The sequence below is a fragment of the Populus nigra genome, chromosome 6 (assembly GCF_951802175.1).
Source record: "Populus nigra chromosome 6, ddPopNigr1.1, whole genome shotgun sequence".
Classification (NCBI taxonomy): Eukaryota; Viridiplantae; Streptophyta; class Magnoliopsida; order Malpighiales; family Salicaceae; genus Populus; species Populus nigra.
In genome coordinates this window covers 22,088,371-22,109,686 of record NC_084857.1, presented here as the reverse complement: position 1 = coordinate 22,109,686, position 21,316 = coordinate 22,088,371, and the positions used below count along the sequence as shown (strand labels likewise).

The following is a 21,316-nucleotide window of genomic DNA, read 5'->3' as shown; positions in this document are numbered from 1 at the left end:
TAATAATAATAATAATAATAATACTTATTATAATAGTTGTAATAGTGATTTTGAACACTATTTTTTAAAATCTTTTTGTATGTTTATAATTTTTTTCCTTTTAATTTCATCATTTAATATTTAATTTTATGGGAATTGAACTTCATGATTTTTTTAGATCGAGTGCTTCAAGTTCAATAACTCAGGTCACAAGTTTAAAAAAGTAGATATTATTTTTAAAAGGTTTTATAATTCTTATTATTTTTAATAGTTATATAATCTAGACTGCAAGTTTGATGGAAAATTTGTTTCATGATTCAATAAAATAAAATAATATAATTACATGGAGTAGAAACATAGTGAACAGCATTGATCTGTTATTATATGTTTAATTAATTGAAAATGTCTATTGGCAAATCTCAACAACCTTTTTGTTAATCGAATAATTAAAATGACTTCGCTCATCTCTCGCTTATATTATATCCATACAAATAATATTCTATTTTTTTAATTTTAATTTTAATTTTAAAATATATATTGCTAATATTATTCCAGGCATTAACAACTGGATTCACAATCCATATGTTTTGTAAATTTTAATCTTCAATATTTTCCACGTGGATCTAGTAGATGAAAAGAGAAGCATAGCCAATTTGATTATTTCATAAATAAAAATCTAGCCATTCCTTTTTAAGGATCCATTAGGGCTCCTTGACACGTTAGCTCTCAGAATTAAGTTAAATATTTTTAAAAACAATCCTATTATAAGTTTACTAAAGTTACTCTTATGAAAAACAATTATATATATATATATATATATATATATATATATATATATATAAAAAGATAGAAAAAGTAGAACAATATTATTAAGTATCAATATAAAAATGGAGCCTCTAAATATAATAATATGTAATGTGTCAATTGATAAACCAATTATTGATTTTATTTACATTTATCCACTTTAGCAAAATATTATTTTCTGCGAATGATTGTAAGCTTTTCCATTTCGGTTATCATGAGGTATATTCTGAAAGTTTTTTCCTTGTCCCTGAGAGGTGAAAAACCTAAATTTTATATTATAACAAAAAAGATTATGAGAAAACCTACCTTAGATGGAGGGCTCAATTACCCACTTGAACTATCTTGAGGTTACTAAATACATTTTCAAACAGAAGAATATAGAGAAAACCTTACAAAAAAAAATTATTTCCTCTCCTATATAGGGCATAGACCCAAAGAATTCGAGTTTGAACTTCAAATATATTCAAATGTTTGCAAGCTACAGCTTTCTTTTCCTCCATCTATAGCTCAACGGAAGTGAAATCTAAGATGATTGCCATTTTGAAATACCAGTACCTTTCATAGACCGCAGATATGTAGCGCGGCAGTTTTTTGATATTAGCCACCGTAACGTGTCTTGAGGGGCTCCGGGGGCTCTTCTTCCATTATGCCTGCTCCTGTTGTAGCTAGGTACTCACGAATGGTTGTTTTGCGGTCTCCAAGGAAAGTGTGTTCCAAAAAATTGTTGTAGGCTGCATCGCTGAGATTCTTCGCTGCCAACACACTGCACAAAGTTTTATCACCCTTAATTTATATGAACAAGAATTGTAGTCGCAAACAGAGTGTAATGGAAAGCTTTGGCCTCGAGGATTTATGCTAAATGAATTGCTTCAACTTTACTTGCTTTGCCAGCCCAAAATTAACTTCCTTTGGTGAACAATTCAAAGAGCGACAAGAAATCATCTCATCTCCAGCAAAAAACCAGTCAAATTTCTTTATGAAGTAAAGGGTCAGGCATTTGATCACCAACTTTTTATGGATGTCCATATCTGATTGATGGTAGCAAATCAATACATGCTTGAAAGCACACAATGTAGGCTTGTCTAAAATACCACTTACCAGTGACGAAGATAAGCACGACAAGGTAAGATATCATCTCTCCAGATCTTGTCGATGTTATATCTTCCATAATGCTGAAAATAAATCTCCTTACTTCCTGCATGAAATTAGCTAGCAGATATAACAATCCCATCTGTTACAGCAAGCAATAACCAACAAGAGAAAACCTCGAATGCTAATTATTGCTTATTCATATTTGTAGTGCATGGTGAACCTTTTCATTATATAATAAAAAATATTTCTAAATCTCCTTGATTAAATAGCGGTAGCTCTCAGAAGTGAAAATGTTAGAAATTCCAAATTTTTGAAGTGCTGCAACCTTTGCAGACAATCAACATCATCCTGGATCAAAGAACAAATAGTTCTCATTTATCAAAAAATCACAGGAAGCTGGCCATGCAAATATAATCATGAAATGCAGAACTGCTAATGATGGCCATTCCATTCTCAATACTTGTATATAACATTACAGGTGAAATCCTGTACAAACCTTTGCATCTAACTTGGAAAAACTCTTCATCACTATATCGCGCACAAAGCACCTGCATCAATTCCCAAACCAGTAAGCAAATCTATTAACAGCAACTTGTCATGCAGACGAAATCAAAGAAATAACATTTTTCACAATTTCAAACCCACATACCGCAGGAAAATCAAACGGCTTGCCATCCAGTGTTTCAGGCACAACCTGCCACAGGTAAACAAAGCAAAGTAGATACTAGAAATCTGAACAAAGTCTATCATTAACAGCCAGTCATCCAACAACTTACAGCTAGAAATCAGAACAATGTTTATCAATAATAGTCAGTCATCCAACAACTTACAGCTAGAAATCGAAACTCGAGCTCCCTCTCCATAAAAGCTGGAATCTAACTTCACGAAGCAACAAATTCAATTAAGCTTCAATGATATAACAAATATAATCACATATTTATTTCTCAATTATTCAAATATCAAAATAATTAATTGAATGAAACACAATGCCTCAATAACAATTCTTTTAATGTTTATATATAAATAAAATACCTCTGATTTTTCAATCTCAAAAACTGTAACTACTAGACTTTCACCTTCACACGGCTCCACACTCAAGCTCGAAATCTCCTGCAAAAATTTAAAATTTAAAACCCCAACAACAATATCGAATTAAGAAAAGCAAACCTAATTGATTTTTTTTTTTATTATTTGTAGTGTAGTGAAGAGTTATGAAAGACCTTGGTTTCAGGCTTGGCGATACCACGCTCAAAGAAAATAGGAGCTACGTGAGCAAAGACGCGTCTAAATCCATTCAGTCTTGCAACTCTAAAGTTGAGTAGATCTGGAAATGTACTTCTCGCACTTCTCTCAGAGAGGAGAGAGCCGAAGCCGCAGACGGAGATGAGATCGGAGTCGGACGAAGAGAGAAAACTGCGGAAATCAGAATCGTCTCTAAGTTCGATCGGTTCCGGTCGGGAGATCGCAGAGGACATGATCAGAGACAGTCGCCGGGGAGGAATCCGGCTGCCGGAATAGCGAGGGAGGCTGAGAGAGGGGAGTGCGGCGAGGTTGTTTGTGAGAAGCGAGGTTGAGGAGGAGATTGGAGAGAGAATTGTTTTCACGTGAGAAGCACGTGAGCAAGGAAAGTGAAGGAATGGAAGGGGGAGAGAAGTGATCATGGCATGGCAGGTGTTTCTTTTGGCGGTGATGGAGAGGGCCAGGATCAGGATGGAGCGTGGTGTTACAGTGGTTTAGCACTGTTTGTTTGTTTGTTGAAAAATATATTTTTTTAAAAAATAAATTTTAGAAAATATTTTTTAATGTTTGGTAGTATAATAAAAAATAAGTTAGAAAACACTTTCTAATGTTTGGTTATGTCATGAAAAAGAAGCTGGAAAATAACTTATTAATGTTTTATTTTTCTCAAGTTTATTAAAATAACGAGAAACAAATCTTACAAATTAAAAAGTTGAATGAAAATAAAATTGAAAAAAAATATAATTTCATAAATTATCTCAAATAAAATAAATAATAATCAAAATAATAGAAATCAAATCTAAAAAATTAAAAAAAAAATAAAAGGTGAAGAAATTAAAATAATAATAATTAACATTTCATAAATTATTTCAAATAAAATAAGTAACAATCAAAAGAATGAGAATCAAATTTGATAGATAAAAAATTTCAATAAAAAAATGATAAGGAAAAAGTAAATAGCAATTATAAAAATAAGAACCAAAATTAATATAAAAATTAAATTTTAAGAGATGGAATTAAAAAATAAATATTCAAAACAAATTATATATATCAATCAAAAGTTTGAGGATCAAATTTGATATAATTAGCAAATAATGGCATTTCTAATTTTTTCATAACTTCCGGAAAGTGTTTTTCGCCCAAATTTTCCAGGAAAACACTTTCCTGAAAACCAAGCCATATTTTTCTTTGACTGGAAAGTGTTTTTCATTGACCAACTTTTTTAATGACAAACAAACACATGAAAGTTTGGAAAGTGGTTTCCCGGAAACCACTTTCTGGAAAACAAACACAGTAAAAAAGGGAAACACTTTCCTGAAAACCAAACCAAATTTTTCTTTGACTGGAAAGTATTTTTCGTTGATCAACTTTTTTAATGGCAAACAAACACAGGAAAGTTTAGAAAGTGGTTTCCCGGAAAGTGAATTCCGGAAAACAAACATGGCCTTAATCGGGGTTTCGCTTACTTCACATGCATTGCACGTGAGCTTTTTTGTAAACTGGCTTTCATACCATAAGAGATTATTTGTTTTTATATTTTAAAAATATTTTTTTAAAATTTTTTTACTTTAAATTAAGTTTTAGAGTATTTTTTAATTTTTTTTGATTTTTAATGCTAAAAATAAATTTAAAAAAATAAAAAAATAATAATATTTTAATATATTTTCAAATAAAAAATACTTTTAAAAGCAATCATCATCACTGTCTCAAACATCCTAAAAGTATTTGCATAATTTTTTAAAGTTTTAGATTTAAATTTTTGAATTATTATTTTAAAAAATTTATTAATTTTCTTTTAATACATAAGGTTAACAAGAGATGTATTTTTAAAATTACTTAAATAAATACTTAGATTTTATTTAAAAATATTTTTATTATTTAACAAATGAAAAATAATAATGTAATTGTCTCTTTATCAATAGTTTTTTTTTTTTCATTACAGATAAGAATCAATAACCTAACCCATAGCACTTAAATAGTGTCTCAAAATAGAAAACATTAAAACAAAAAAGATAGAAAAAATATGTCTTCGTCTTTTTCTTGTCTCCAATTATATATATATATATATAGAAAGAGAGGTAGAGCGATTGAAGGAGGTGTGCTCTTTTACTCAATTCTCAGACGTGTAAAATTCTGGGTCCATAATGCTTCTTCACAATTACACATACAACAACTACCAGAGTAGTTGAAGGCATTGCTTTACAAAGCGTTCATCATGTCAGCCTGTGAGGAGATCAGTTGAGGGTCGATCTGTTGAGACGGTGAAGGGTGGAAGAAGAGACATATGGCTGAGATATCATCCATGGCAATCCCTTTTTTCTTGCACCTCCATGCACGGCCTGCGCATTCCACCAGTCTTTTAGCTGATTCTTCCCTATCTGGTGTCAAAGAAACAACCTGCACTGCTTCTTGGTTGGAAATCACATCCCATACCTGTGCAAAACAGCAAATAACCACCATTGATTTATATTTTACTACTTCTCAAGGCAAAGGCAATGTGTTTTTCTTGGATTCATTCTGCTTTTCATTGGCTAAAATCAACAGAAGTGAATACTTTGAACTGTGTTTGATTACTGTTTCGAGATACGGAACATGAAAATGAAAATAGTTGGGGCAAAGAAGACATGTTTTAATGTCTTTTATCTTTTGAAAAGACAGAGACTCATTCTATCCTCGAAGAATTCTTCGACTAAACATGTTTTTATCATCTCTGTGCCTATCCTTTCGATCATGGAATATCAAGTGATTAGGCCAAAGAGTGCCATTGAGAAAATGCATACCCCGTCAGTCGCCAAAATGACGAACTGATCTCTGCTTGATATGTTTCTTCGTGTCACATCTGGTTCCGAAACGAGCCCAAAATCTTTTACGCAGTGGTCTCCAAAGGCTCTTGATAATGATAGTCCTGGAGTCTTGCCGTTTGGCATCCAGACCCTATAAACCCCTGGCTCGTCATGCAGGCAAAACACTCGACCCTTCGACTGTGTTATTCTTTCAGCCTCCTCTGCAATCAGCATCAGAAATGTTTAAACAACAAACTATCACTTGTATTTGTGCATATATATATATATATATATATATATATATATATATATATATATATATAGAACGAGTTAAGGAATGCTCTTACCAGGTAAATTAGGCTTAAAATCGATGGTAAGCTGAAGTGGAACCAAACTGCCATCAATGGAAGTGGTCGCCAGCACAGCCCGAGAATCACCAACATTTGCTATAACAAGATTCTCACCCTGAAGACACCATATTGGACAAAGAAATTTAGGCTCCTGGTGATTGAAAGCCAAGAAATTCTCAAATATTTAGCCTACAAGAACCCTACAGACTAATTTTATTTATCATCACATTCTGCATTTCGAAACTCCAATTCTGCTCTAGTTACACCTGATCAACAATTTTATCAGCCAGGGACAGCAATTTAAGACATGAACAGCTTTGAAAAACACCAGAAAGACATAATTAGTCAATATATCTATTGTAAAGAACAAAGAGATGCGTTTACTAATAAGCAACATACCTGTTTAATGATTGTTACGGCCGTAGTCCCACTAAAAAAGGAGTCAATCTTGCGATTCTGCTTAAGTTCCTGATCAATGGCAGCGTAAGTCTTTAGGTAGGACTGCTTCCAAATATCGAATTGGTGAAGGTTTCTATCCAAATCCATCTCGAAGTCCATGCCAAGCGATGTCAATGCAAGGTTTTCTTGCCAGTTACACAGCAACAAAGAGGGTACAGATTCTCTAACTTTTTTTGAAACGAAATGGCCCCATGGTCCATGCCCATCAAAAATGCCACAGAAGATCATATCATCTTGACTCCCGAATCCCTACATGACAAGGAACAAGCCAAAAGATGAATCATGATAAAACTAGCTGCATATTGAATTCACTGTGAAGTCTTCATATGGCTTGTCTTACCTCCCACACAACAGAAGAATCCTGATTAATTCCTTTTTGCCCTCTCTTGGAGCAGACCGATGCAAAATTATCTGACTTACTAGACTTAACATTGCCAGAGGAGCTCAACATCAACTCGTTCTTCCTCGCATCCTTTGCCAAAGCTTCTGCAGCTTCCTTTCCAGTATCTTTTTGAGAGTTTCTGCCCTTGATTGTCGATATTATTCTGGACAATCCATCATGAAAAGATGGAAAAAACACCATCGATTCTACAGCCTAATCACACAAATTTTTTTATCTCTTCATCTAATTTAAGTTGTGTGTAACTAATGTTTTGAATAAACATCCAAGCTGATCTTCACGCACACTTCCAATATATATATATATATATATATATATATATATATATTGTTATATTAATACCTGGGATTCCAAACTTCAATTATCAAACTTGAAATCTACATTCAATAAACAAAAGGGCTCCTTCTCTTTTCCCATTTTGAAGAAACAAGCATCACAAACAAAACCTCCTCAACGTCCCGAATGGTGACATGAAAAACTTACTACGATATATACCTAAGAGTTAAAACTTCATTTCTTCAACGTTTTCTTGGCAACCAAACAGAACCCTTATATATTATATATCGAATTCAAAATAAGATAAATAGTCGAAAAACAAAAGGCCAACAAATAAGAGAAGAAGAAAAGTGAGCAAGAAACCTAGTGATATTATTTCCCTATAGGTTCACGAGAGGAACTTCTAGCTATTAACCTGAAATTAAGCTGGGACTTTAGCCTGATATCTCCTCTGATCGCCGGCCGGTATCTGATGTGATCACTCAAGCGATCCAAAATATTAGTTGGATATTGAAGGGCTACTTGTTTTTTATACTCCAATTTCGTGCACTCTTGTCTTGCTCCTTCAACCCACAATCAACTTGATAAACGCGTACGTTGGCAAGCACTGTAGATAGCTTTACAGCAAGTCAGCAACTGTATTTTGCTCACTGAGGAAATGACTACAATTTGAATGTTATGTCAGCTAACGGTCGGTTTGGACAATTCACAAGGATTTTTTTGGACAACTACGGACTCTCCTTGAGGTTTTGTGTGGTTTCAGGCTTCAAAGAGTTGCATCATGGCCGCCAATTTGGATATTTTTTGAGGAGCCTGATAATTCATTAGATCAACATGAATATTAACAAGTACAATGCCGGTGCCTTTGCGACGGATAAATTTGTAAATTCTATTTAAATATTTTAATTAATTTCAAAAATCAAAATGAATTAATATTAATTGTATATTTTTTTAACTAATATGATTTTTTTAGTATTTAATATTATAGGTCTATTTAATGTTTGAGTTTGAACAATTACTCAATTAGTTAATTAAGAAAATCTAATTGGAAGATGCAAATATCAACACTAAAAAGATGCTAAATCATCTTAAAACTACATTTAATCTTAGTTAATAATTACATAAAAAAATCACAAGATAACCATTAATTATTGACAAGAAAAGAGAAGAAAAAAGTTGGATAGGATGTACCATGCATACACCTATAAATATAAAAAAAATCAGACTTGTAAATTTGAGTTGAATGTTTGACTCGGGTTTTTTTTTAAATAAAAAATAAAAGAGATTGATGCTTGCAAGTTTTTATGATCTAAAATCAAGAATGAACCGGTTTGGCTTTCCAAACCTAATCTTTATACTATTTTAAATTTAAAACATTTTAAAATATCTTAAAATCATTTTAAAAAGATAAAAAATCATTTTTAAAAATCAAAACATTATGTAAAGAATGAAAAACTTAGAATAAACTTTAAATATCCTACCTTATTATTATGATAATATTAATTTTGCATTCAAAATATTTTTTGTATTAATCATTTTTAATTAAGAATTTTTATTAAAATTATCTAAAAAAACATATAGATATTTATATAAAATAATGTTTTTTCTTATTTAAAAATAAATATGGATATAAAACTTTAATAATGTTTTTAAGTTGAACTTTTTATAGATAAAATGGAATGAAAAAGGCTTATCCCATCATAACAAAGTGCATAAATAACAATTTAGCTAAGGGCCCAATTACGACAATTTAGAACTATATCTGTTTCCGTGCTTAGCTGCAGGTAGAGCAAATTTTTTTTTTTGATATAAAAAAAATATTAGGGTAAAAAAATCTAAATTTTGAGTTATTGGTTTAAATGATAATCTAAATAATATGAAAAAACATAACAACAATTAAAAAAATACAACAAAAAAAAGTAAAAAGAATAGACCTAAGTGTATTTAGATTTTCAAACAACCTAATTTCAGCCTAATAGAAAAAACCATGATAAACATATCTATGGTATCAAAAAAACTTAAAAAATTATTTAAAAAACTAAAATTAACCCAAAATAAAAAATCTTCCCGAGCTCATATATGTTTTTTTACAAAATTTAAAGATAAAAAAACACCTAATATGAATTCTCATCATTAAATGAAACTATTTAACACAAATATTGACCGTTATGGTGGTCTAATTTAGTGTCAATAATATTTTTTTCTATCTATCACTGAAATCTAACAACCTCTCTCTCTCCTTTCTTAAACCATAAACTAAAAAATATCAAAAATGAGTTTTTGTACCAAAATTAAATTGAAAAAAACCTTGAGGTGCCAATACTTTAAAGTATGAGGACTAAATTAAACTTTTTGTATAAATTTTGAAATCATCACTCATTTGTGGCATCTTTTCTACTTTGATTTCCTATTTTTTAATTTTATCCATAGTTAACAAATTTGATTCAATTGATATTGAATTTGGTCAAAAAAATAGCAATTGCACAAAAAAAAAGTTTGAAAATCAAATTATAAAAAATATGAATAGTAAGTCCATAGTGAAATGTGAAAAGGTGCAAAATATTAGCTCAACAATACTCGTCCCATGTATTTTAGTATTTTACTTAAAAATAATTAACATACTGAATTTAACCCAAAAAGATAATAGTCACATTAAAAAAAAATTAAACGATAAAATTAAAAAAATAATAATAAATTTACAGTGAAACATGAGAGGGTAAACGCTTTTAAATTTTTTACTTTAATAGTAGATTCTCTTGCTACAACGAGCATGTTCAAGCAAGTTAAGAACATTGAGGTGAAATACTAAAAGCTTTATTAGTTTTGCAGTTGTAGATCAATTTAATGATACATGCAATATCAAAGGCAATAAAGATATTTAGAGGGCCTGAAAAAAACCTTATGCTCCTTTCATCCAGTTCTCATACATGTAAAATTCTTGGTCTATACTTCTTTACAATATTTTCACAGACAGCAATCACTACAGTCGGTGGCTGAAGCTTTGTTTCTTTAAAAAGTCTTGATCATGTCAGCTTGTTTTGAGATCGTCAGAGGGGCAGCTTTTTGAGATGGTGAAGGGTGAAAGAAGAGGCAGATGACTGAGATATCATCCATGGCAATGCCTCTTTTCTTGTTCTTCCAAGCACGAACTGCGCATTCCACTAGCCTTTTAGCTGATTTTTCCCTATCAGGTGTTGAAAAAACAACCTGCACTGCTTCCTGGTTAGAGATCACATCCCATACCTGTGAAAAACAAGAGGAAAAACACTTCAAAATTGTACAGATTCTTATTTGTTCACAAAGACACTAGAAATGCTGTAGAATATTTGCCATGAGAAGGACTACAATTCATTCTGCTATTTTTCTTATCGTCTCTCTTACTCTACACTAACCTGTAGTTTTACCTGCTCGAGATGTCAGCAAAAAATGCAAAAAGAGAAGACTGAGGTGATACTTTTGTGATCATAAAAAAGATTGGAATCATGAAAACACATACCCCATCAGTGGCTAAAATGACAAACTGGTCTCTGCTTGTGATGTTTCTTTGTGTCACGTCAGGCTCAGAAATGAGCCCAAAATCCTTTACACAGTGGTCGCCAAAGGCTCTTGATAATGCTAGTCCTGGAGTTCTACCATTTGGCATCCAGACCCTAAACACCCCGGGCTCGTCACGCAAACAAAACACTCTGCCATTGGACCTGGTTATTCGTTCAGCCTCCTCTGCGAGCAATATAAGCAGGGAAATAAATAATCAATGCTCATATCATTATGTATCTGTGCAGGAATGTATAACTTGCGAGAGGAAAGGCCAGCTGACCTGGTAAATTAGGCTTAAAATCGATGGTAAGCTGAAGGGGCACCAAACAGCCATCATCATCAGTAGTTGCCAATACAGCCCGAGAATCACCAACATTTGTTATAACTAGATGCTCACCCTGAACACACCATTGCAACAAAAGTATTAGGCTCCTTTAAAACATGAAAAACTCTTAGAAAAAAGAACGGGCTGGCGAGATTTTAACTCATGATCAACAAAGTTTTTCTGATACATGTTAAAGAACCAACTCGATATAAAAGCTTAAAGCTACCATGTTAGTGCTAGTACTATTAAGCAACATACCTGTTTAATGATTGTTAAAGCTGTAGAACCACTGCAAAAGGAATCAATCTCGGGATGCTGCTTAAGTTCGTGATCAATGGCAGCATAAGTTTTCAAGTAGGACTGCTTCCAAATATCAAACTGATGAAGGTTTCTATCTAAATCCATTTCGAAGTCCATGCCAAGCGACGTCAATGAAAGAGTTTCTTGCCATTTGCATAGCAATGAAGAGGGTACAGATTCTCTAACCCTTTTAGAAACAAAATGGCCCCATGGCCCATGCCCATCAAAAATCCCACAAAATATCATATCTTCTTGGCATCCAAATTCCTGTTTAAAAAAGAAAATCAAAACCATGTTGAGCAATTAATATTCAATATTAAGAATCGGCTAGAAACAATCCAAAAGGCTCCTATTTTGCTCAAATCTTTTATGATGGTTTATGTTAAAAGTAGTCGTGCATGCATACCTCCCACACAACCAAGGAATCCTGATTAATTCCTTTCTGCCCTCTCTTGGAGCAGACAGAGGCAAAGTTACTTGACTTGTTAGACTTAACAATGCCCGAGGAACTCAACATCAACTCATTCTTCCTCGCATCCTTTGCCAATGCTTCTGCAGCTTCCCTTCCTGCATCTTTTCGAGAATTTCTTCCTTTCTTGATTGATACTGTTCCAGCCAATCCATCGAGCAGAGATGGAAAAAGCACCATTGCTTCGACAACCTTATCATGCAACAAATCTCTTTATTTAACTTCACTGTAACTAAATAACTTCCAAAAGCACCTAATGATATGTTCTTATGCACGTTCTTTAGATACAAACTATCTTAAGAAAGGTTAGTTAGAAGAAGATCAAATTCTCTATGATCATCCAAAAGTAAATATAAAAGAGAAGAAGAGAAGTAAGAGGAAATTAAACCTCGAAAAATACGCTCTTTAATTTGGTTCACAAAAGGAATGATCAGCTACTAGCCTGAAAGCTAAGACTTTAGCCTGATATCTCCTATCACCAGCCGGTATCTAACGTCACTCCGGCAACCCGAACCTGTATTGCTTGGATAATCAAAGGCTACTTGATGCTTATACTCCATTTAAATTTGTATATTCTTTCAACTTGCTAGTTCATACGTATGTGATTTATAGCCTTACAGCAACTGTGAGCTGCCTGGGAAATGGCCACCATGCCATTGCTCCATTGCTCCATGTCAAGCTCAAGTAATGGGCTCTTAGGACATTTCATGGGATGATTTTTCTTGGGACAACTCCTTGAGGTGAAGACTTGCGTCATGGCCAGTTTGGACATTCCTTAAGTTCATGAATGTCTATTGCTGATTAGATCAACAACATTAACATGCAAATAGCTAGAATCAATTTTTTTTCTTCCTTGGAGTTTTTTCTTTTATTCGACAATGAGTTGGTATTTTTGATCAATTTGCGTATCCACATACTAAAAATTATTTTCTTACTTCGGTTAAAAGTATTTCTATGTGGAATCAAAGAGATTTAAAGAGATTATCTATGTGGGTTTAGTAATAGAAAACAGAAAACAGTTCTCCGTTTTCATTTTCCATTTTCAATTTTTTTTTTCTAATTTTTCTTTTTAATAGAAAATTGAAAAACGTGTTTATTTGTGAAAACTAAGATAAATTTTTTCACTGAAAAATTAAGAAATATATAAATATTATAACTCTTTTCATAACAAATCAAAACCATAATTTATATTGTAGAATATTAATTTTATTTCATTCAAATAAAAAACTATCATGAAATAATTATATTGTCAACTAAAAAGTCTTTTTTATATAAAACTTGTAATAAAAAATAAATTTACGATACTAAATAAATGTAAGAACCTAAGAAATAATAATTCACTATCACATTTATTAACAGTTTTACCGATAGAATTTTCTGTCGGTTTTTACACTACCATTCCGTCGGCAAGAATTTTACTAACAGATTCATAGATGAAAACCGTCTGTCGATAAACATTTTGTTGGTAATTTCATTTCTGTCAACATTTTTGTCGATAAAAAAAATCAATGGTTTTACAAACGAAAAATGCGCGCAAAAAAAAAATACCTACTTTAATATACTGACAAAATCATTCCGTCAGTGATTGGTAGTGACATTTATTGTAATTTTATTCCAACCCTCTATAAAATACCGACGAAATTATTTCGTCGGTGATGTAACAGTGTTGTAATGGCATATGAAGTAAATTGTTTGAAACTCTCTGGAAGATACTGACGGGTTGTGTTCGTCGGTATATCCATCTATAATAATTAAAATATATATTTTTTTAAAAAATCTTTTGAAAAAAAAGAAAATAATTAAAAAAATAAAATTGTATAAAATTCAAAATCCAAATAGTCATTACAAAATTATATGTTCAAATAAAATTAAACTAGAAGGCGCTAGAGGAGGAGGAGGAGGCGACTCGCCATTCCCGAGACCAAACAGTCAAAATAAGGACGTATATGTATCACTCATCTATGATCTTATATCCATGATCATGCGGCAGAGTTCTTCATAATCCACCAAGAGTCATTCATATTTTTTGATGAGATAGGTCGTATGTTCTTGCAAGGTTGCGAACTCCGAAAACTAGATGCTCGATACCGATTACGAGTTCCCAACGGTTGAGACATTACGGGTCGTTCGCAAGTTCTTAATTGTAATGTTGGAGAGTTGATACACCCAATTTTTATCGGGTTCATCAGATGATCTTGCCTCCATCCATAAATCCAGATCAAAATCCGGGTGGGTCGAAGGATCGTCCCAGTGTCTCTTCCTCAACCGACTGTTATATATCTCTTGGAAATAAAAACTAAAATTATGAAATTCAATTCAAGAAAGTAATAACTTACGAAAGAAAATGATTGAACAAACATACCATAAAGTGTTGAGTGCGATTGTCGATGAACTGTTGCACCCCCTTTTAGCGGTCTTCACTCCACATGTGTGTCTCCATAAAAAACTCTATTAGGCTCGACTCACGTTTAAGAGCCGTAGCTTGTAAGAAAAAAATATTGCAAGTTAAATATATTTATAAATAACAACAAATTAATTAAAGATAGATGTGATTAGAATTAATCTTACCATCCGCTTTGCATGCGAAACGAAAGGAACAAAGTCGCCGGTGTGCATGGTAACCAAGTCGTGAATTAGCCTGTTCCAGTTCCCTAGACTGGACTACGAGTGTCGTGTGAAACGCTCGAATGTCACATGCCGAATATATTCCACCCATATATCCTTCGGAATGTATAGCGGCCAGAAATCCTTCCAAACTATCACGTCATTCCAGCTTGGTAGAGCATTTTCTCTGGCATATTTTTTAGCTTTTTTTTGCATCTCATACCAAAAATCATGCAACCTACATGATACAAACGTATTCTATATGAGTTAATGACAACTAAAATTTTAATATTTAAAATAAAAAATAATTATCGTATTGTTTTCGTTGTTACCTAGTTGTAATGTGATTCACCCAAACCCTCTTCGCAACATTGTTATTTTCTCTATCCCATTCAAATTTATCCTTGCATTAACAATTTATAAAAAATAAATCAATAATATAAATAAAGTAAATGAATTTACATAAAAAAATTATTAAAATTTTAAGTTAACACCAACCTTAAATCTTGTAAGCCATGCATCGACATGAGGTTTTCAATCAGGATATTTGAAAACTTGACTCCATTGAAACAATGAAATCTCTATTGATGATTTAAATACCGATGTTATTACTCGAGTGACCTCAATGTTTGTAAACCTTAAAATCGATAAAATGAATGTAATATTAATTGTTCATAAATTGTTAAACACAAACTGACTCAAACCAAAACAAACTTACATTGAAAGTTCGTCCTTTCAATACGCCTCGTACTTGCCGGTGAATGGATACTGCTATGAAGGAACATCGCCTCTACATTATGGAACAACACTCGAAGAGGCAACATCATGAGTCGAAGCATGTGCCTCTTCTTGGTCAGCATCTAAATGACACGTTGTTGTCATCATCGCAGTTAAAAGAACTACCTGCAATCATGTGTTTACAATGTGCAGTTGATTTTTCTCTATACATCTACACAAATTTGATGAATATTTACACAATTAATTTTATTTTAAAAAAAATTAGCAGTACCTCCTATATATTAGAAACTACCCATAATTTTCAATCCTGCAAATATACAAAATATATGCCACAATCCAGTTGATTTTATTTTATTTCTACCAACAATTTTGGATTATTCAATTTTATCTCATTTTCAATGTTATAATATTTTTAATCCTAAATTGACAAAAAGTTTTTGTAATTAAATTTAATCCTATATATTCAATTAATATTTATACTACAAATTTGACAATAACAATTAAAATTCAATAAAACAATAAAACATTATTGCAATATAGAGAATAAAATAGAAAAAATAAATTTAATCCTATATATTCAATTAACATTTATACTACAAATTTAACAATAACAATTAAAATTCAACAAACATAATAAAATATTATTGCAATGTAGACAAAAAAAAATACAAAAAAAAATATAAGCTTTAGAAATGAAAAATGCTTACCTTAATGACATGCTTAATTTTAGAGTTTATCTACATGTGATACAAAAAAAACATACATTGTTAATAAACCAAAGAAAAGAAGAAGAAAATATACATCAAAAGATTCATCATATATACCTATTGATTGTGTTAAGAGGAAAAACCTTACATTCTACTTGAAGATGTTGAGACAAGAGCGGATTGAAGAGTTAGAGTATGGAGAATAGTGTGAGAATTGAGAGAATTTGAGAGAGTGAGAGTTTGTGAAAGAATGAGAGAATTGAGAAAATGAAGTTCTAGTGTCATCGCTAGGTTTTTATACCTTGTTTTTACCTACAGATCATCAATGATATATGAAATAATTTTATTTTTAATTAATCCGTCGGTGATTCCCATGGTAAATACACTTTGAAATTTTTATTTCGTATTAAAATTTTCAAAAAACTCTCAAGACTTTTACAATCCATCCATGATTTTATCGATAAAAAAAGTAAATAATACACAATAAGAGATACATTAATTAATAAGGCATTGGAATTCGCAGTCCATCATAATTGCCTTGGAAACCTGACACTCACTCAAAGCACTTTAATTGCCATCACCGACATGAGAAGGGGAACTATTTCCTTTACCTCTTGAACACATGGATGAACAAGATCCATTGGTGTTTTGGATGGTATTTCCCTATGTGTTATTGACTGTGAACAGTGCTAGGGGGAGGGAAACAATTCTCCTCACCTCTTGAATACACCGACGGACACAAACCATCGGTGTTTCCATGGTGTGTTGCACAGTGAACAGTGCCAGAGGGGACAATTCCCTTTGCCTCTGGAATACACCAACGATTTGTGTATGTCGGTGTTTCCATCGATGTACTGCACAATGAACAGTGTCAGGGGAAGGGGAACAATTCCCTTCACCTCTAGAATACACCGACGAACACAAACCATCGGTGACTACACAGTGAATGATGCCAAATGGTTTCTGTATTCCTTATCTATTTATCATGCAAATACTGAAATTGAAAGCTGCTCGCACAACAGAATAACAGAAGTTCACATAACAATAATAAAATAAATAATTCTTTGTTGAGAATTTCATCAATAAGTTCTCTTTCAGCATGTTCCCTTCAAGTAAAATGCTTCTCGTCCATTTGATAATTCTATCATAACTGACTTCACTTAACTCATAATCCGACTTGATGGTAAACACTTATGCAACGACCGATAATGGTTCGTCAAAATCTTTTAAAAGATAAAAAAACTTAGCAGCATCTACATTAAGTTCTTCATCTATGATTGAATATTGACCAGCATGACCCATAACTATAGTCCTATAAAAATTACTGTTGTTAGTTTCAACTCCATGCACATTGCTAGCACTAGAAGTTAACCCAACCATCCTTTCTACCATGGTCTCGTGAGGAACAAATGGTTCTTCGCGTGTATACAAACACAGGTGAACTCCATGAACGTTTCATATAGAAGATGCATCATTACAACATCTAGATCTAGAATTTATTTTTTTTACACCTCTTGCATGGACACCTAATACTGCTTCCACTAATATTTGTCAAAATAGATGTTGCGTAATTAATAAAACCCTGAACCTCATTACAATAATTCATCCTCTGCAATTCTTGATGTGAATCTCGATACATCAATGAACGATCATTCATGACTTCTATCGAACCAATATATATCAAAAAATGATGACAACAATATGTATTAATTAACTACGTTAAGTAAATAATTAACCTACTTTCATACTTCTCTTAATTCATTATCAATTATCTGCTTAGATACAAATTTGCATATATTAATTTACTGAAATTACAACTCAGCAATAAAATTGATAAAATATAAAACGGTCTATTAAACAAGTCATTATTTATATCATTACAACACACCTAAGTAGGTAATTCGATATAAGTTTTAATAATTTACAAATAAATATAATTTTACAAAATCAAAAACAAACTGTAACATGCACAAAATCATGTATCCATACAACAAGTTTGTTTGAGAACAAAAAATAAAATAAGTAAACACCCAAACAAAATACATATACTACAAAAATATGCAATAAAAAAATTGACATTTTAAAATTGTGTTCAAATAAAAAAAATAATAGATTTACTCACTTAAAATGAAAAATTCACAATAAAAATAGTACTATGACTGGAAAGGTAGAGTAAGGATGAGTTGTGTTAAGATTAGAGGGGGGTTTATTTATTAGTTGCATATTGGGGGGTTGTTTAGTTGCAGAGGGGAAGAAGGAGAAATAGAAGAGAGGAAAGACGACGACCAGGAGAAAAAGGTACTTGTATATATAAAAAAAAAATTGTATTGTTCATGGCTTTTCCTCATTTAAAACATAATGAAAAACTTATACAAGAAAATTGTGAAGAATCTTTAAAATATATTTTTTGAAAAACAAAAGGGTAGTTTTTGGGTGAAGAAATATTATATTTCAACAAAAACTTTTAATTTTTTTTTAACTCGAGTTTCTTATAAAATAAAATAAAAATAAAAGTATTGCTATATTTCTTAAAGACCTCCTACTTTTATAGAAGTTGAATCCAAAACAATAAAGTGAAAAAGATGCTCATTTATTAATTAACTACAAATGTCAAACTTTAATATTGTTTTATTTTATTAATTTAACTCACAATCAATCACATCTTGATCAAATCAACTAACACGTCAACAAAGCTAAATTTTGTTGAACGGTCTAGCTATATTTTTCTAAACAATAGAAACAAATTTAACCTAACCCCGATGATATATATATAACGAGGGTTTATATGTTCTCCATCGTAAATTAAAATAAGATTTAGCTAGCTAGTTTGATGTCATGACTGATCGTGATTTGTCGGTCAAGAAATATGGAAAGTAATGAGCGATGAGCTGATCAGTGCAATTAAAGTAAGATTAACACATGGCTGGGAGAGCAAGGGGATTAAGATTGTATTATCTTCAAGAGGTGCTAATAATTAAGTAGAATATATAGCACCGATTTACACAAAAAATATTGTGAGTGCAGTGCTCCTCCATATGATCGATGATACCAAACACATGCATGGCTGGTGTTTAACGCAGCCGATGTGGTGACCCCTCCGATTGTGATGTGTAATGGACTTTGCAGGCAGGGACCACAGCCCATCAACTTTATCGATTTTTTATGTTTTTAGATCGTTTTAATACGCTCATGTAAAAAATAATTTTTTAAAAAATAAAATAAATTTTATTTTGATATATTTCTAGATGAAAAACATTTTAGACCACTATTGCTACAAGAATTCCAATCCCAAATAAAGTCGGAAAACAATGTGGGAGAGAAGTGAACAAAGATTTCAGAGAAGAGGAGAGCACGAGATATTGAGATGATCATCTGGGTTGTCGCATGCACCTAATTGCTTCTATAGTTTGCATTCCAAGCACCATGATTCTAAGTGATTTTTGCACGAGATTCTTTCATGGAAGAAGGAATATTGGCCGGGCCGGGCTCTACCAGCTGCTTGTCTACTCATAAATGACTTACTGTTTATTAAACTTAAGAGAGTGTTTGGAGTAGAGGTAGCTTGTGCTTTTTTAAGTAAAAAGCATGTTTTTATAGTTTTTGGAGGTGTGATTTGTACTTAAATATATTGTACCTTTAAAATAAAGCCACAACACTTCCAAGCCAAACACCTTCTAAAACTACTTTTTGGCCGGCTTAATAGAGAGAAAAACAAAACTGCAAGTGTTATTTTAATATTTAAGTTAATTTACTAAATACTATTTCTAATATTAAAAGAATTTGTCCTTGTCTGGAAGCCTCAACACGATAGAGAAATAAAGTTTTTTATTTAAATAATTTATTATCATCCATCGTATTCTGTGGGCAGAACCTAATTAGCGCCACTCAAATTAAAGTAACGAGGGGTATAATTGTAAGATTTTAAACTCCGCGAGACTTGGCTTGAAATAAAATCTTAATAGTTAGAGGACTGAACTGAAAAATCTAATCGGTTTCCCATCGGTTTAATTATGCAACTTTGAGGATGAGGGGAGCCGGCATAATGGGCAACAAAACAAGGGGTCTAAAAAAGAAGTCAGATTTGTGGATGACATTTGAAAGGGTCCCACGTAGAAATCAAAGTGCAAAAAATAAAAAATAAAAAAAAATGTATTGACTCATCTGGTGAGGAGGATAACTACTAATATAATATTTTGTATTCTATTAAAGTTCATATGCAATATTTATTTATTTATTTTTATAATATTCTCTATTGTAATTGAATTAAATTATATTATTTGATTTAAATTTATTTAATAAATAAAATATATTCTCTGATAAATTCAATTTTTTATTTTCTATATTACTCTTGTTACCTTCGTTTTATTTCTTCAAAGATCTTTTAAAAAAAAGGGACTATATAAGTATTTTGAAGAACTTGGTTTTAACATTAAATTTCTTCACTTTAGAACTGTGAACAAGAGACTTTTGATTTACTTTTATAGCAGTTTTAGATATTGAATTCTATTTGAAATTCAAACTTGGATTCCAAACATCATGTAAAAATCATACAAAAGTAAATAGAGGTTAAAATTTACAATTATAAAGGGAAAAAAAATTTAATGTTAAAATTAAATTTCCCAAAATACTCATCCACACATCCTTTTTTTAAAAAAAGATCTTTGAAGAAATGAAGGTAATATAGAAGAAAAAATAAATTGAATTTTATTTCTTCTAAACAAATTGAATATTATTAAATTCAGTTATAATATATAATTGATTTCAAGCTATGAAGGTATAAAAGTAAAAAAGATATCAACTCCTGATTTACTATATTAAATAGAAGAAATTAGTGTTAAAGCTAATTTCTCCATCCACCCATCACTTTTTTTAGGAACATTTGAAGTAACAAGATGAAGGTAATGATTATAATATATAAAATAAATTAAATTAAATTTTATCTCTCTCAAGCATGTAAATTTAACTTATTTATCAATTGAATTCAAATTAAATATTTTAATTGAATTAATTCAATTACAATAAATAATTAGTTTCAAACGGCCAGGTTTCAATCTTTAAATTTTATTTTCATTATATTTTACTCTCTAGATTATGAGATAGAAGAGGTAAAGTTGCAAGGAAAACGAAAAGAGAGAGAAATATACTAGTGGACCATAAAAAAAAACTTGGTATCTATAAATTCATTTTAAAAAGGAAAGTTCACTAGAGGTGATTTTTTTATTTTACTATACTAAAAAAATAAATCATGGCTCAT

The 21,316-nt window shown here is 31.4% G+C and overlaps 3 protein-coding genes across 5 annotated transcripts; all 3 read right to left on the bottom strand.

Moving 5' to 3' along the window:
• Positions 1 to 1,073: 1,073 nt before the first annotated feature.
• Positions 1,074 to 3,622, bottom strand: LOC133695937 (uncharacterized). 3 transcript variants are annotated; one of them, XM_062117916.1, is made up of 7 exons: positions 3,096 to 3,619; positions 2,908 to 2,985; positions 2,706 to 2,750; positions 2,525 to 2,569; positions 2,372 to 2,423; positions 1,882 to 1,978; positions 1,074 to 1,546 (listed from the first exon to the last, which is right to left on the bottom strand). In XM_062117916.1, the coding sequence occupies exons 1-7, from the start codon at positions 3,534 to 3,536 to the stop codon at positions 1,381 to 1,383; spliced, it is 924 nt and encodes a 307-aa protein (XP_061973900.1). In that variant the 5' UTR covers positions 3,537 to 3,619; the 3' UTR covers positions 1,074 to 1,380. The 3 variants fall into 3 exon arrangements, with proteins under 3 accessions (XP_061973900.1, XP_061973901.1, XP_061973902.1); XM_062117917.1 differs by lacking the exon at positions 1,074 to 1,546 and adding an exon at positions 1,553 to 1,811 and having other exon boundaries at positions 3,096 to 3,622; XM_062117918.1 differs by lacking the exons at positions 1,074 to 1,546; positions 1,882 to 1,978 and adding an exon at positions 1,985 to 2,223 and having other exon boundaries at positions 3,096 to 3,622.
• Positions 3,623 to 5,193: 1,571 nt separating this feature from the next.
• Positions 5,194 to 8,199, bottom strand: LOC133696956 (probable protein phosphatase 2C 34). Its single transcript, XM_062119256.1, has 6 exons — positions 7,798 to 8,199; positions 7,047 to 7,301; positions 6,647 to 6,955; positions 6,245 to 6,362; positions 5,895 to 6,118; positions 5,194 to 5,547 (listed from the first exon to the last, which is right to left on the bottom strand). Exons 2-6 carry the CDS (start codon positions 7,287 to 7,289, stop codon positions 5,314 to 5,316), a joined length of 1,128 nt encoding a protein of 375 aa, XP_061975240.1. The 5' UTR covers positions 7,290 to 7,301; positions 7,798 to 8,199; the 3' UTR covers positions 5,194 to 5,313.
• A 1,892-nt stretch (positions 8,200 to 10,091) lies between these two features.
• On the bottom strand, positions 10,092 to 12,576 carry LOC133698007 (probable protein phosphatase 2C 41). The gene is made up of 6 exons (XM_062120864.1): positions 12,402 to 12,576; positions 11,951 to 12,205; positions 11,503 to 11,811; positions 11,200 to 11,317; positions 10,879 to 11,102; positions 10,092 to 10,625 (listed from the first exon to the last, which is right to left on the bottom strand). The coding sequence occupies exons 2-6, from the start codon at positions 12,191 to 12,193 to the stop codon at positions 10,392 to 10,394; spliced, it is 1,128 nt and encodes a 375-aa protein (XP_061976848.1). The 5' UTR covers positions 12,194 to 12,205; positions 12,402 to 12,576; the 3' UTR covers positions 10,092 to 10,391.
• Between the last annotated feature and the right edge of the window lie 8,740 nt (positions 12,577 to 21,316).

Bases quoted from the DNA above. Each gene is read 5' to 3' on its own strand.
- LOC133695937 (XM_062117916.1), bottom strand. From the start codon at position 3,536: ATGATCACTTCTCTCCCCCTTCCATTCCTTCACTTTCCTTGCTCACGT. The intron at 2,570-2,705 runs GTAAGTTGTTGG...TACCTGTGGCAG, and splicing joins TCGAGTTTCGATTTCTAGCT to GTTGTGCCTGAAACACTGGA. The intron at 2,424-2,524 runs GTATGTGGGTTT...GAATTGATGCAG, and splicing joins AGCCGTTTGATTTTCCTGCG to GTGCTTTGTGCGCGATATAG.
- LOC133696956 (XM_062119256.1), bottom strand. From the start codon at position 7,289: ATGGTGTTTTTTCCATCTTTTCATGATGGATTGTCCAGAATAATATCG. The intron at 6,119-6,244 runs GTAAGAGCATTC...TGCTGATTGCAG, and splicing joins TTTTAAGCCTAATTTACCTG to AGGAGGCTGAAAGAATAACA. The intron at 5,548-5,894 runs GTATGCATTTTC...TGTTTTGCACAG, and splicing joins TCATTTTGGCGACTGACGGG to GTATGGGATGTGATTTCCAA.
- LOC133698007 (XM_062120864.1), bottom strand. From the start codon at position 12,193: ATGGTGCTTTTTCCATCTCTGCTCGATGGATTGGCTGGAACAGTATCA. The intron at 11,318-11,502 runs GTATGTTGCTTA...TGGTGTGTTCAG, and splicing joins CTTTAACAATCATTAAACAG to GGTGAGCATCTAGTTATAAC. The intron at 10,626-10,878 runs GTATGTGTTTTC...TGTTTTTCACAG, and splicing joins TCATTTTAGCCACTGATGGG to GTATGGGATGTGATCTCTAA.